Here is a 14,738-nt window from a genome sequence, read left to right as displayed (position 1 = left end):
GTTGGTTTCTTTGGTCTTACTTCCTTTTGCCTGACCATACTGGTCGTATTCAGCCAGAAAACAGCCAGGTCATCACCTTCTGCTTCAAATAACTGGGTGTTCTTGTGAACTACCATGTTACTTCAGGAAGGGAACAGAGCAAGGGCTTGCTACAAGCTGGAGTTAAAAGAAAACTAGCTTTTTTCCCAAGCTACCAGAATTTGGACAGTCATTAATGCTGTAAAATGTTTCTGTACGTGCCGTAGGATCATTAGCATCACTCATATGATCAAGTTTCATTTACACTTTGAGTGTCAGAATATTTCAATTAAAAATACCGTCGAAAACGCGGTGGCACTAACAAAACTCGTTTTGTAATCTGTAGTGATACACGGTTGTTTAACATGACATGGAAATACTCGTTGCTGCGTAATCCAGTGGCGTTTAACAAGGACGCTGCGCTAAACCGTGGCAGTCCCAGTCCCAGCATTTGCAAGACCAGGACCCTGGGGAAGTTTTAAATCCTGTCCCATTTTGTTAAGTTAATGAGACGGTATTGATGAGTTAGTCCTGCTCACGTGGGTTTTGGGGTCTAGCAACACGTAGTGTGCCGTCCATGTGTATATGAGAAATGGTTTCTGGCTCAAATAACTTGAAGTTGCAAAGAATTACCTATCGCTTAGCGGGATGCATTAGCAAAACGCGCTCTTCTGTGCTTGCTTTCTTTGAGGCTCCTCTTCTCCCCTTTCTCCCTGCGGTGCCATCTCTGCCTGGGGTTACAAACAAGGCACGGAGCAAGTGGAGTAACCCCGGGGCTGCCGGTGGGGCAGAAAAGCAGTAAATAATGAAAAGTGCTGTAACACCTCTGGTAATTTCCCGTTGCAAAGAAAACCTTTTCTTCAGCAGTGACTGCAACCCCTGGGCTTGTCCTGGGCCAAGGTCCTGCTTTTGCCCAGGAGGCCAGTGCAGGGATGAGTTGGTGGCGTTTGGGGACCGAGTCAGCGGGGGCAGAGATCTTGGGGGACAGTGGTGTGGGTGCAGCTGAGAGGTCGTTACTGCAAATAATAACAATGGGAAGTAAACATGGGGCGGGATTTAATGCAATACACTTAAAAATCAGACAGGATAATTAAAGGAGGTGATCAGAAGATGCCCTAAAGACCCTTGCAAGGCAAACAAAACCTAGTTAAAAAACCAGCTGCGTAACATAACTGCTCCAGTTTGCTCTGCCAGCAGGCTTGGAGCTAAGCTGGGGGCTGCTCAGGCTTCCGAACCATCACCTGCCTTCAAATACGGGCAGAAGAAGGATGGATTTGTTTGAAATACATGACTTAGTACCAGGAGTTGTGCTAGCATTCGGATATTAGAAGGTCAAAATTGCAACAAGCGATGAGCAACAGCCTGAGTGTGTGTGATGGGGAGTTCCCCCGGTGCTGCGGGTGGGATGGGGCATGAAGGGGACCAAACTCAGGCCGGAGCTTGGTGGCACAGCAAGGGCTGGGCTTGGGGGTCTTGGAGATGCAGAGGTGCGTTGGGTGTCCATCATAACCTGCTTTGCTTCGAGCTCTCGGTGCCCACCCGGCATTAAGGCTGTGGCTGTGGTCTCAACCCCACTGCAGGTCCTCCTCCGTGCCCTGGTCCCCTTGGATCTGCTGCCCCATGGTCGGGGGGGTTCTCCAGGTTGGCATGGCTTGGGTTGAGCTAGATGGGCACGGGCAGCACGCCTGGGCTCCAGAAAGAAAGGGTTTGGGAAAGGGGAGCACTAGCAATGCTTCTGTGTCCTGCCTCTCTGCTCTGGATTCTCCTGATCTGGTTTTCCTGCTCTTGCCTCTTTTCATCCATAGCAATCGTGTAAATAAATAAGAAAAATTAGAAAAGGGCGTATTGCAGACTCCTGATGCCTCTCATCACTGGAAGAGGTCACAGCACACATGGTAGCGCATTTGCATATGCTTCAAACTGCACGTGTTTGCTGCCTTGTGTTCAGGCTCCACAGAAAAGAAAAAATATTTTTAAAAAAATTAAAATCTTGGCCAAAATCACTTTCTTTTAACATTCAGCAGCACTTTTGAAGTGGTTGCATCTTGTGAACAGACCACAACAGGATTTCTTATACTTTCATTTATTTCACCAAAGGCAAATATATGTTCTTAGCCTGAAATACGGGGCTAAGAATATACTTTTCTTATATATATAATTTAAATATATTTTTCTTAGCCGAAGTGTGGATATAAAAAGCCACTGGGTGCAGGGGGGCTGCTTAATGCATGGGAGAAGTGAGTTTCTTTGGTAGTTGCAGGTTACCTGGGACATGATGCTTCTTCCAAGGGCTGTCCCTGTGCCTGACGCTCAGCTGGGTGATACGGCGTGATATAAAAAAGAATCACAGAATCACAGAATAGTTTGGGTTGGAAGGGACCTTTCAAGGTCATCCAGTCCTACCCCCCTGCCGTGAGCAGGGACATCTTCAACCAGATCAGGTTGCTCAGAGCCCCGTCCAACCTGACCTGGAATGTTCCCAGGGATGGGGCATCTACCACCTCTCTGGGCAACCTGTGCCAGGGTTTCACCACCCTCATCATAAAGAATTTCTTCCTTATATCTAGTCTGAATCTCCCCTCTTTTAGTTTAAAACCATTCCCCCTTGTCCTGTCACAACAGGCCCTGCTAAAAAACCTGTCCCCATCTTTCTTATAAGCCCCTTTAAGTACTGAAAGGCCGCAATAAGGTCTTCCTGGAGCCTTCTCTTCTCCAGGCTGAACAACCCCAACTCTCTCAGCCTTTCTTCATAGCAGAGCTGTTCCACCCCCTGATCATTTTTGTGGCCTCCTCTGGACCCGCTCCAACAGGTCCATGTCTTTCTTGTGCTGAGGACTCCAGGGCTGGATGAGAAGCAGGGTGCGGAGTTGGCTGCCGTAGGAGAAAGGGTGGTGGGTGTTGGTAGCTGATCTCAGCAGCCTTCAGTAGGTGCTTGGTCAGAGGGGTTTACTCAGACCTTGGAGATGGCCTCCTGCCCATTTCCCTTGGGGCACTCGGATGTCAGGCGTCAGATCTGGAGAACATCATGGGAAACATGGTGGACCCTGTCCCCGATGAGGCTGGTGAGTGCTGGGAGATGGTCCCAGGGATGGTCCATGGGAGCCCACGAGAAGGATGAGCAGATGATGGCCACCAGCGTGGTCTCTATTTCTCCCACATGGTGAAACTGCGGTTGTCAGAGAGTCATAGAATATCTCAAGTTGGAAGGGACCCAGAAGGATCATCAAGTCCAACTCCCTGCTCTTCGCAGGACTACCTGAAACTGCCTTGAAGACCAGGACGGGTACCGCGGGAGGTCTTCAGGCGCTGGTAGACAGGCATGTCACCATGGTGTTGTTAGAGGACAGGTCAGATGCCCGTGTTCAGCTCTGTTTGCCAGCAGGGATCGGTGGCCCTTAGGCACCCTGACAAACCGAGACTCAGCTGGGATCTGTGCTGGCGGTGGTCACTGTGGGAACACCAGGGCTGACAAAATAAGAGGTAGAAAAGCACAATTTTGCACCGGAGGGTAGCTTGTTTAATTGCAAAAATTGGTTTTTTTTTGCTATTCCAGCAGAGCTGCAAGTTCAGGTGCTCGTAGCACGGGGGTGGGGTGGCCAACTTAGATCCTCAGCACTGCCTGTAGCACTTGGCCCAAAAAGCCACCTAAACTCATCAAACATGAAATGCAATATATAGAAAGCACCACAATAATTTGCCAAAACCCAGAACTTTGCTTCAAGAGACCCTTTTTTTTTTGTTTGTTTTAAAATTATGATTGAATTGTTAAATTATTAGCGCCATGTTATGATCCTTGCAGCCCCGTAGATATTGGGGTTGTTCTTGAGAGTAGCAGAAACTCTGACCCCACTTGTGGCTTGCTTTGCAGGAGGTGTACCGGATCCCAAAGAAGAGTCAAGCAGAAAAGGAGAACAGTGGTATGTACTCACATTTTTTCCACATATCACTACAAAACCACTTAATTTTTCCAGTCTGGGATGTCAAGAGATGTTCTGCCTTCATGGCTTGGCGTTCCTGCTCCTTGAAAACAGCTCTTGTAAATAGGGAAGATAATCTAATCAGCGGGTGGTGGGAAATGCAGCCCTGAGACTGGTACGGGGCAACTAGAACTTGTTTGAATGAAGACTCTGTTGACTAACAGAAGCTACTGAAACTGCAGGAGGGGAGAGCTAGAAATACACTGAATTATAAAAATTCTCTCCCTTTTACCCATTTTCCCCGACAGCCGACCGTGGGAGAGAGACAGCCGGCCACAGGGATCAGACTCCTACTCCGAAGAACCCCATCCTGAGCAGAGAGCGGGATCCCGAGAGGCAGAGCCAGAGTAAAGAGAAGAAGAGACGGAGAGACTCGTTGTCCCCTCCGTCCTCGGCGTACGAGCGAGGAACGAAGAGACCGGAGGACAGGCAAGTTGTCTGGCAGCAACGGTGGCAGGGCTGAGGCTCTGACCGCTGGGCTGGGAGCGTCGGATCTGCGGTAGTCCTGGGAAAAACGGTCCTGGTGGTCTTTGAAAACACCCAGGGACGGGGAAGGAAATTTTCTCCTGGAGGAATCCCATGTGTGTGGTGAGATGCGTTCCCTGGCCAGAGTTGGGTGGCTCCTTGGTGTTAGGTGGCCTCTCCTCTCGGATAACCTACACCTTCATCTTCAGATAACCCACACCTTCGTCTTCAGGCACGTTTTGGGCATTAGGTGGGTGATGAGGGAAGCTATATCCAGCTCTTGCACAGAAATCAGGTAGCCCTCCTGGTACAAAGAGGTCTTCTGAGTCCTTCAAAACCCATTCCCTTCTTCTGCTCCACCTATCCCCAGTGCACCTGGGGACTATTCTAAACTTAAACTTAAAGCAAGCCCGTGCCTGTACACGAGCTAGCAGTACTCAACCCAAACAGGATTTCTAACGCAAAACAGCTTCCTTGACCAAGTGAACATCCCCCAAAAGCATTGAGCGCAAGAAAAGTGGTCCAGGTAGGTGTGACCCCACCGAGCTGGTGCCATGTCTCCTGCCTTCCCCTGGGAACGGCGGCATCACACTGTCTTGGCTGAAAAGGCTGAAAAGGTATCTCTTAAGTTTTAAAGACCCTTTGGTGGTTTTACTTTGTGTTTCTTTTTTGTCGGCACTCCGTTGCCCTGTGTACGTTTTGCACCTGATGGAGACAAGGGATTCAAATTTACTTGCATCTTATAAAAAAAAGGATTTTTAAACACAGGTTGTCCAGGGAAACAAGGCAGAAAGTCTATAAGCTCCAGTGAAAGTATAAAATACTTTAAATTACGGTGTGCACAAGTGCTGAAGATAAAGTAGAAAATAAAAGCAACCAGTTTGTGTTGCGGTAGCACGAGTTGTGCTCCCCTGCGTGAAATACTTCTGCTGACCAGGTCTGGTGGGATGGAGTTTAGGAGAGTAAAGGTAAGGGCTACATAACTGAAATGTAGACGTCTTTTGTCTTGATGAGTTGGCCAGTTGAAGGAACAAGCAGAAAGAGAGAATATTTTTAATTATTAGCTATTCTCTCAGATTTTAAGTGAGAATCGGATCAGTGCAATGACCCTGGCAGCCACCCAAAGCTGCCCTTTCCTTTTCCTATAGGCTCAAACCATTGTTTTTAGAGCGCCCGAGCCTGCGCCAGCTCCCAGGGTCATTCCCAAGCGTCCCGCGAGTGTGCGGCCAGGCACGGCCAAACCCTCCCGGGGGCCGGCGGAGCGATAAAAGTGATGGTGATGGCAGGGCTGGTCCAAGGCACGCGTGAATCAGCGGCTGCTTGGTACCAGATGCTCGTTTTCCTCCCTCGAAAGTTCCTTCTTGATTAAGAGAAGGAAAATATTACATGTCTTGCATTTCAGGGAGACTTCAGATCATGTTAAAGGCAGCAAGAATACCAAGGAATTTCCTTTAAAGAAGTCAGTTTTCTGTTGTCCCTCTTAAATAGGATCTAAAGCCACTTAGTAATTAGGGAACAATTGGTGGTGAGTCAGCCAGACGAGGAAACTTTTGTCCTCGTAGTGAGCTCTGCTGGGAAAGTTTAAAACATCTGGATGAAAAATAAGACGTAAATCTATAATACTGTAATTAGCCATTTGGAGGATGGAAATATCACCGAGGTCTGGGGGTGGAAGTGGAGCTGAGTAACGGCGGTGTGTCAAGAGATACAAAGAAGGATGGAATAAACAGTGTATTTTTTGTGTTATTTTAAATAGAACAAACTCTTTTGCGGGCGAGGATTCGCCTGCTCTGGCTCTTCCCTCCTGCGGCTGGGATCCTTGTCGGTGAGCGGCGCTCGCTGGGAGAAGGACCGGGGTGCCAGCATCCTTCTCTGGGGATGCTCTCCCCGCTCTGACTGTCCCCCTTGGTATTTGTTATATGAAGGATTTAATAAGACAAAATAATGAAATAGGTGGAGAGAGGAGCAGAGTAAATACAAGAGCATCGCTGGCTTGCTCTACGCCAAGTTTTTCTTCTGCCTGTCCCTTCACGCCGGCTGCCTCTCGTGTAAACTCTCCAGGCAGTGCCAGGAAAGACTTTAATTACTGAAATTGAACTCTTCACGTCAATAAGGTTTGCATTAACAGATCCTTGCAGCTACTCTGGGAATGCGAGGAAACATCTTAAGTGTATCTGTTGGTAGCAATGTGCTTTTGATATGTAAATGGAACGCATGAACATAAAGTGAGTGTATAGAGAATATACTGGATGCTTTGTAGAATCCATTATATTAGGGCTGCAAAGCATTTTTGCTTGTAATCCCTGTTTTACCACACTCATAACTTCTCAAAATATCCACCTTTGATCTGAAATTTTCCATGGTTGAGGTCTGATCAAAGTCCTTAGGCTTTTTTTTTTTTCCTTCTTTAACTCCTTGGAAAAATCCCTCCAGCTGCTCTGCGTCTCGGGATGAAAATTCTTATTCGTAAAAAAGAATTAAAAAAATCCATCCACACTTTATTATTTTTAAGCTGAATCTGTGGTCTAGTAAATAGCATAACTCTAAACAGAAACGTGCTGTTTGTAATTCCCTTCTTCTTTGTCATGTCTGCCAACGCGCCTGTGTCTGCAGCTCCAACACGGGGGCTCCTTAGACGAGAAAGATGGGGTGCTTTCCCCATCGCTGAGCTGCCCTGGTCTTTGGGGGTGAAGATGCTGTGGTGTGAGCTGCGCCTTCTGTTTGAAGAGCCTCTTCCAAAACCCTTCTTCGTTGGTCCTGCTTCGGGAAACTGTGGCAGAGGGTCTCCAGCATGGGTACCCAGCCTGTTCGGGGGGCACCCTGCTTATTCTGCCCTCTCCTCGGGTTCCCTGTTGGCTCTGGAGATGTTGCCTCCCCTCTCCAGGTATCTCGGTCCTGCCTAGCAGGTCCTCCAAACTATTTCTGCTGCATCTTTGCATCTCCATTAGCTTCAGCACCGAAATGAAGTCGGTAAATCCAGTGGGACTTAGCGCATCCTCTGCCCCATCTCCTTGCTCGTGGATGAGCAGGACCGGTGGGTGTTTCTCCTCTCTCTGAGTTGCCATCGTTGGTCAAGCAGCTGAAAACAAAATGAATATTTTTAGGAATTGATGCTGCTGTTGGGCATTTGGGTACTCCCGGGTCTGCCACCGTTGCTGGTGGCCCTTTTGCTGCTGGAGCCCTGGACCTGCAGGTTTCTGAGGTCTCACAAAGCCTTTTCTTTTCTTTCTCTCCCAGGTATGACACACCAGCATCTTCAAAGAAGAAAGTCCGGCTTAAGGATCGCAACAAGCTGTCCACGGAGGAGCGCAGGAAGCTGTTCGAGCAGGAGGTCGCCCAGCGGGAGGCCCAGAAACAGCAACAGCAACTGCAAAACCTGGGGATGACGTCCCCCCTGCCCTACGACTCCATGGGCTACGGCACGCCCCACCACAGCTTTATCGGCTACCCGCCTGGCTACCCCATGCAAGCCTACGTAGACCCCAGCAACCCCAACGCTGGCAAGGTGCTGCTGCCCACGCCCACCATGGATTCGATGTGCTCGCCAGCGGCGTACGAGCACCCGCAGACTTTGGTTGGGCACACGGTGGAACCAACCCTCACTACTCCTCAGCCGGTACCAGTAGTCCAACATGTAGCAACGACGATGGAGGTTACGACTCCGCAGTATGTAGCACAAAGCGACACCGTGGTCCATCAAGAACCCAATGTGGCCGTCCTGCCCGTGGCCGCGCCGGGACCGGTGCAGAGCCAGAGCTACGGGGTCTGGGATTCCAGCCAGCAGACTGTAGCTGTACAACAGCAGTACTCCCCAGCCCAGTCCCAACCAGCCATATATTACCAAGGACAGACCTGTCAGACCGTTTACGGTGTGACATCCCCCTACTCGCAGACGACCCCACCGATTGTACAGGTAATTTCCATTTCAGACAAGCCATGGCGTGAAACACCCGCGGAATGAAGGGTACCAGCCTGCAGCTGGCAAAAACACTTTCTTTGCTCACTCTTTGCTAGTGCTCTTAATATTGGAGCATCCCGCTTTGCTGTAATGTTAAGCTGCGGTAGCGCTTCTCAGATCATTTCCCATCCAGTTAGAGAAAAGCACGTTCAGGCAGGGTATTTTCTGGGTACAAACGCCATATATCATAATTCTTGGGGCCAAGCAGGAGTTTACAGCTTGCAGAGATTTTTTTTAACTTGTTTATAAAAGTTGTGTTGTTTTTTTGATTGTTGATTCGGGTGAAAGGATATTTCTGGGTAAGAGCTTCCCCTGTCACTGACCAAGTAAGCAGTAAAACGTGGAGGTGTGAGTTCGCCTTCTGTTGACTTTTGGAAGCAGGGTCTGGAGCTACCAGCTCGCATATGACTTAAACCAAACAAAAAACCCAACGGATCAACCTTCTTTATCTGTTTTCTCTGAATTATCTGTCCCTTTCCATCAGGCTCAGCCTTGAGCTCTGAATGACCGTACTGAAGTGCTGTCTCCTTCTACTTTGCCTTCGTTAACAAGGGTATTGGTGTTCAGCATCTTGCCAGTGCCTGGTTCTTCCTAAAAGCAGGACGTAGGCAATTGTACGACTCCTGGGATAGCAAAAAGGCCAATCATAACTGAAGATCGTTTGCCTGAACCCCGCCTCAGTCACTGGTTATTGCTGTTTGGTTTGGATGTTACCTTCCACTAGTCCCCGAGGACTATTATCCTCTTCTTGCCTCCACTATTTGATCCCCAGTAAAGGAAGCTGTCCCGTGTCCTCCAGTAAAGGGTTTTTTGGTAAAGCAAGCTGACTTGTGATTCCCCGTGCTCCGTTTCAGAGTTACGCCCAGCCAGGTCTCCAGTACATCCAGGGCCAGCAGATTTACACGGCTCATCCGCAGGGAGTCATAGTGCAGCCGCCGACAGCAGTAACTACGATCGTCGCAGCTGGGCAGCCTCAGCCCATCCAGCAGGTAAGGCTTGGTGGGTCAGAAGGGATGGGGAGCGTTCGTCTACATCTGCCTTGGGTTTGCGTGATTCGCCATGGCTTCTGGATGCTGTGAAAGCGTTGGTGGTACCAGCCGGAGGAGTTTCCCATGCGGCAGCATGCTGGCACCCTTCGGGATGCTGCTCTCCGGGCTGGATGTGGGCATCAGACACATTTTTGGGGGTTTTGAGCCCAGATCCTGTTGCGTTCAGGGTTTCTACCAGCACATCCGAGAAGGCTATGTATGGGTGGGCATGGGGGAGCTCCATGACCTGCTTTCGCTGCTGAAGCCCCTCCATCAGAAATGGTGGTTTTGGCATCCACCATGGAGGATTTAAGAGCACGGGTTGCAAAGTGGCTGCATTATAAGCTCAGGGTGTGGTCGAGTGGGTGCTTGGAGAATTTGATGAAGAACTAGGGAAAGACGTTGTCCTCATCACTTCTTGGGCCAACACTAGTGTTGTTTTTAAGTTTTACCTTCAACGAAGTCTTTGTCATGGGGGAAAGAGCTGTCAGGGCTGCTCTGACCACTCTCACGACCACTCACCTCTTTCTCTTCTCCCCTTTTGTGCTGTTTTCAGCCAGAGCTTGTGGTGACCAATAACCTCCTGGACTTGCCTCCACCGTCCCCTCCAAAACCCAAAACGATTGTCCTCCCACCCAACTGGAAAACAGCCCGAGATCCAGAGGGGAAGATCTACTACTACCACGTGGTAACAAGGTGAGCGTGATAACGAGGTGAGCGTGATAACGAGGTGAGGGCGATGGCTGCTTCGGGGTTGGAGTTTGATGCTCAAGCGAAGGAATTTGGTGTAAGAGAAATGGATGTTCAGCCCTCGGTGTCTTGTCAGACACCTGGCGGGGTGCTGCTCGTTAGCTGGCTGGGTGGGAAGCTGAGGTTGCTCAAAACCTTTCCTTCACCCCCGTAAATGTGGCCCAGGGATAGAGCCCCGTTTTCTGCGAGCAGAAGTGTGGAGATGGCAAATGATTTCCATGCAAACGATGACTCCAGCTGCGCGTTGAGTTGTAACCCGGCATGATAACGTGATGGTGAGGAGCTCCACTTCTGACATCTCATTGCAAACAAAAAATTCTATCAAAGCAACGTCTTCTTCCCCAGCATCTTGGTCAAGTTGGATTTGGTTCTTTTGACATCATCTTTGGTTCCCATCACTCTGCTGGAACACGCCGTGCCCCACGTGGTGCTGAAATGGCAGCAGAATTAACAGGTAGAGAGAGACCTTGTCTGCCCCTCGTGCTCTGAAACACCGGTGTGGCTCTGGCAGCGGTGCCAGGCAAATACCCCGGTCTGCGGAGGCTTTAACGTGCCTGCGAGCGTTGCGGTGGGCATGCTGGATGAACGGAGGTCTTTGGTGGCTCAGGGATCAGCCATGATCCGTGGCATGCAGCATCGAAGGGTTTGTGTTCTCACTCTCATTTTTTCCATCTTCAAGCCTCCAGTCTGTTCTGGAGCAGGAAAGAGTTTCCCAGTGTTTTCCCCACACCTTTGCGGTCAGTTTTGGAAGGTACCAGGTTTTTGGATCAATACCTATGAACTTACCTAAAATGAGTATCATGAATTTTAGACTTCTGAAAAGGATGTTTTTTTATTTCAAACTCCATGTGAGGTCTGTATGGGGATCCACCTCTCTAAAGGGTTAAGCCTGAGTGTTTTCTTATGTGTCCTGACTTCTTGATGTCAGTTATTGTTGGTTGCTCACATTTCTCTGCATCAATCAATCTTTTCAATCTCCCGTTTGGACTCCTTCCTGCTACCTTACACATCAAGAGTTGCACCAACAGCAGAGCAGGAGACCTTCAAACCCCTGGAAGAGAAAGAAAACAATCGAGCAGGAATTTGTGATTTGTACCGTGGTTTGGAAGTCTTGCAATGAGATGAGGAGACCCAACTGTGCCTTCCCCCTTGGCGAGGAACGCCTCCTCCGTGCATCTTCTGCAGCTACATGAGAAGCCACTAATTGAATATAATTAATCTTGTACTTTTTCAAGGAACACATGCTGGAACGTTTCTTTCAATCCTTCTTTTAACTGTGTATCTTCCGACAGGATGAGGCCAGTAGAGGAAAGGAAATCTTACTTCTCGATACGCTTTCTTATTTTAATATTTCATTTTATGTAGCAATCAACTCGATAGTGGTCTGAGGTCAGGGATATTCAGCAGTATCTGGAGAATTGAGTAGCGTGATGGAGCATGTGGGGCTGGTTGAAACAAGACTGTCATGTTTCCCCCAGCGTTTCCTGAAAAGTAAAAAGCCTTGGGACAGGGTTTCTGATACGGGTCAGAAACCTCGAGAAACTCAAACCGGCCACTCCTTTTGTTGCAGGCTTTCAGATTTGTTTTTTTTATTGTAGTGAAGAGTGCATGTCCTGGCTTCGCACAGGGTTTAGAGATGGAAAATAGTTGCCATGTTAGGTCATGGATCTAACGTGGGCTGCTGGAGATCTGTGCTTTGCATCCCTCTTGTTCAGTCTCCTTGTGAGTGAGTCCTCTCACCTGATGGAGAGTCCCGTACTCGCCCTAGTCCTGCAAAGACAGCGGTCTCTCCTGCCGGCCCCCATTTCTTCTGGTTGTGTTCCTCCCCTGGTCTGTGGTTTTCTTCCCTGGCACCGTCCTGTATCTGCTCTCAGATGCCGACGGCTGTCCTCTCTCCTCTTCCCCACCTTGAGGAAATCCAGACCAGTTCTCCCCATCCTTCCCCAGTTTGAGGGTGGTGAGCCTCTTCCACGCTCGTTGGCCTGACAAGCCCAAGCAGGCTCTGATGGCTTCTTCCATCTCAGCTGAGGTGTTTCTGCCGAAATGGTGCTTCCCATGTGCGGTGAGCCAAGGAGAGCTCTAGCCCTGCGTTTAGCCTCTTCTGGCCTATGGATGAGCTTCGTGTCACCTGCCCATCCATCCTTCCAAGCTCCTGCTCATTCCTGTGGCCTTTCTCAAGATCTCTGGTCTGCATCCTTTCCACGATGAGGCTGAACGCTTGGCTTGAGGTGCCAAGGGCTGACCCTTGCTCTGCAGGAAGGAGTACCTGCCCCAGGGTCTCCGCTGGGATGTTTCCATGCCAGAATCGCCGACCTTCTTTATTTCATGCCTGTGACAAACTTCCCTTGGTCCCACATTGAGTGTCACCAGTGATAGAAAATCGTGCAAACTCCCTTTTTTAAGTTCTTCTTGCTTGACTTTAGCCTTCTCCAACTTAGAAGCCAACTCAAAACTCATCATGAATAGCAAGGTAGGGCCACGCGTTACACCCATGCTAAGATTTTCGATGACTGATGGAGACCAGATGTCCCAGTTGATGGGACAATCAATAAGCAGGTACCAGTTACTTCTAAGAGTGACGGTGGTCTGTCTGTCTGACTTCCTCCAGGCAAACCCAGTGGGATCCTCCTACCTGGGACAGCCCAGGGGATGACGCCAGCCTTGAACACGAAGCTGAAATGGACCTCGGGACCCCAACGTACGACGAAAACCCCATGAAGGTAAGCCCGGGGGTCGGCGAGGGGAACTCTGCGTTAACATCTCTTGGACAGACCGCGGGGATAATCCTGTCCTGCGGAGCAGGAGCAGCAAACACCGGGGCTGTTGTTGGGGTCGGTACGGACTTGGGGGGGTGACGGAGGGACAGCAGCGACCTGAGATAAGCCGTAGTGGCTATATTGACCATGGGGCCACTGTTTTTTTGTGATTTAAAATAGTGGTAGAGGATTAACAGGGTTAAGTTGTTCTTTTCTTGCCGCTCTGGAATACCTGATGAAATACGCTGTGCTGCCTGGTAGCAGCTTCCCCTTGTTGCTGCCAGGTTTTGCCCTGGTGACAAGTAGTCGAGCAGAGATTTTTGTGGTGCTCTCACCTCCTCGTCCTTCTGGGTGCTGGCTTGGTAAAGACCCTGGTGCTCTTTGCTCACCTCTCGGGCTGTGCCGACCGCGGCTTGGGTGAGGGCAGGACTTCCCTGGGGGGCGGCTGATGTTCTGCCCTGAATGCCAAGCGTTGCTGCAACCTCATGTGCGGAGGTGACCTTATAACTGGCCAAAAAAAGGGGCGTGTGGGGGGGCTAACGTTGAAATAGGAAAAACTAACGGCGCGGCGGCAGAAGCAGAGGAGCTGGGAGCTCTGTGTTGCTTCCGCCACCAGCTGCCTTTCTGCTTTCCTGGCGAGTGCTGCAGCATCTCCATCGCTCCTGCTGCCGAAGGTAACACCTGAGAGGACGGAGCTGCTCTCCAAATGGGACTTGATTTCCAGTTAGGTCCCTCTGCGGCCACATCTACCCCGGCGCTCGGCGGGAGGGGACTTGGCTGAGCCTCCTTGGAGGACACGTCTGCCGTCGCTGCGGGTGTCCAGCTCTGCCAGCCCTTGCGAAGCAGGGAGGGCAGTGTTTGAGCAGCGGTTGCTGAGCCCCTATAGATAGATCAGCCTATATACCTTTCTGATTCCCTAAAAAGAAGAGAGAAGAGCCATGGAAAGAAAGGTTTGTCAGGTTATAACTCTCGGGGAGCAATTCTCTTGATGCTCTGGCGATACCCACAGACCCGGGGCTGATTTTGCTGTAGGTACCGAAGGTGCTGTCCATCCTACAACGCCCAGGAACATCTCCCACTGCTGCCGTCGCCTTCCCGCAGGCTCTTCCCATGTGCTGCCAGGATCCTAAGGGTTAACCCAATCCCCATAACGCCTCCGAGTACTTCAGCCAGGATTCCTGGCGAGTTCACTTAAACTACATGATTTACAAATATTTATCTCCCTGTAAAAAAGTTAATTAGAAAATGAACTAAGACCTGGCACACGCTGCTCGGCCACGGAGCCTTTACTTCTGCGGAGGAATCCAGAAAAGCCTTTTAAATTATTTTTGTCCCTGAGTCGGCATCACGTGTACCCTGCCGGCATCCCCTGCCGTTCTGGGAACTTTGGCGGGCAACGGAGCAAATAGTCACGGCACTGGGAGGATTCACAAACACGGGAGTATCCTGGGATCGCTGGATCCCTTAGGTGAGCTTCGGGTTCAGTAGCGTGCAGTGACCTTGTGCTGCACTGTTCTGGGTGATACCTCACTTTATCGTGCTCAGCAAAAGCATTAAAAACTGAGTTCACGCAGCGTTATGAACTCTCCAGATGAGTCAGGCTGAAAGAACAACAAATATTCCTGATTTGCCTGTTTTCTATAGCGCGTTTCACTTTGATGGGAAGAGTTTTCCATCTGCTTGCCTGGGGTCGATCCCAGTTTATCTGCACTTGCCTGTTGCTTCTGGGTTGGGTTGCAAATTGCTGTTGAAGGATATCGGCGTTCAGAGTGAGACACAAGAACCT

At 49.9% G+C, this 14,738-nt stretch overlaps 1 protein-coding gene across 2 annotated transcripts in view; it reads left to right on the top strand.

The window, feature by feature from the left end:
- SETD2 (SET domain containing 2, histone lysine methyltransferase) overlaps positions 1 to 14,738 on the top strand; it is a 69,194-nt gene that overhangs the window by 48,112 nt on the left and 6,344 nt on the right. For both annotated transcript variants that reach the window (XM_075144382.1, XM_075144383.1), the window contains 6 exons: positions 3,887 to 3,935; positions 4,244 to 4,424; positions 7,698 to 8,373; positions 9,273 to 9,407; positions 10,003 to 10,142; positions 12,805 to 12,916. In XM_075144382.1, coding sequence (XP_075000483.1) covers positions 3,887 to 3,935; positions 4,244 to 4,424; positions 7,698 to 8,373; positions 9,273 to 9,407; positions 10,003 to 10,142; positions 12,805 to 12,916 — 1,293 coding nt within the window. The remainder of the gene's footprint in view (positions 1 to 3,886; positions 3,936 to 4,243; positions 4,425 to 7,697; positions 8,374 to 9,272; positions 9,408 to 10,002; positions 10,143 to 12,804; positions 12,917 to 14,738) is intronic.

This window comes from Calonectris borealis, chromosome 2, assembly GCF_964195595.1.
Source record: "Calonectris borealis chromosome 2, bCalBor7.hap1.2, whole genome shotgun sequence".
NCBI lineage: Eukaryota > Metazoa > Chordata > Aves > Procellariiformes > Procellariidae > Calonectris > Calonectris borealis.
Note: the sequence above shows the minus strand (reverse complement) of the source record. Positions and strands in the feature narration are given on the sequence as shown.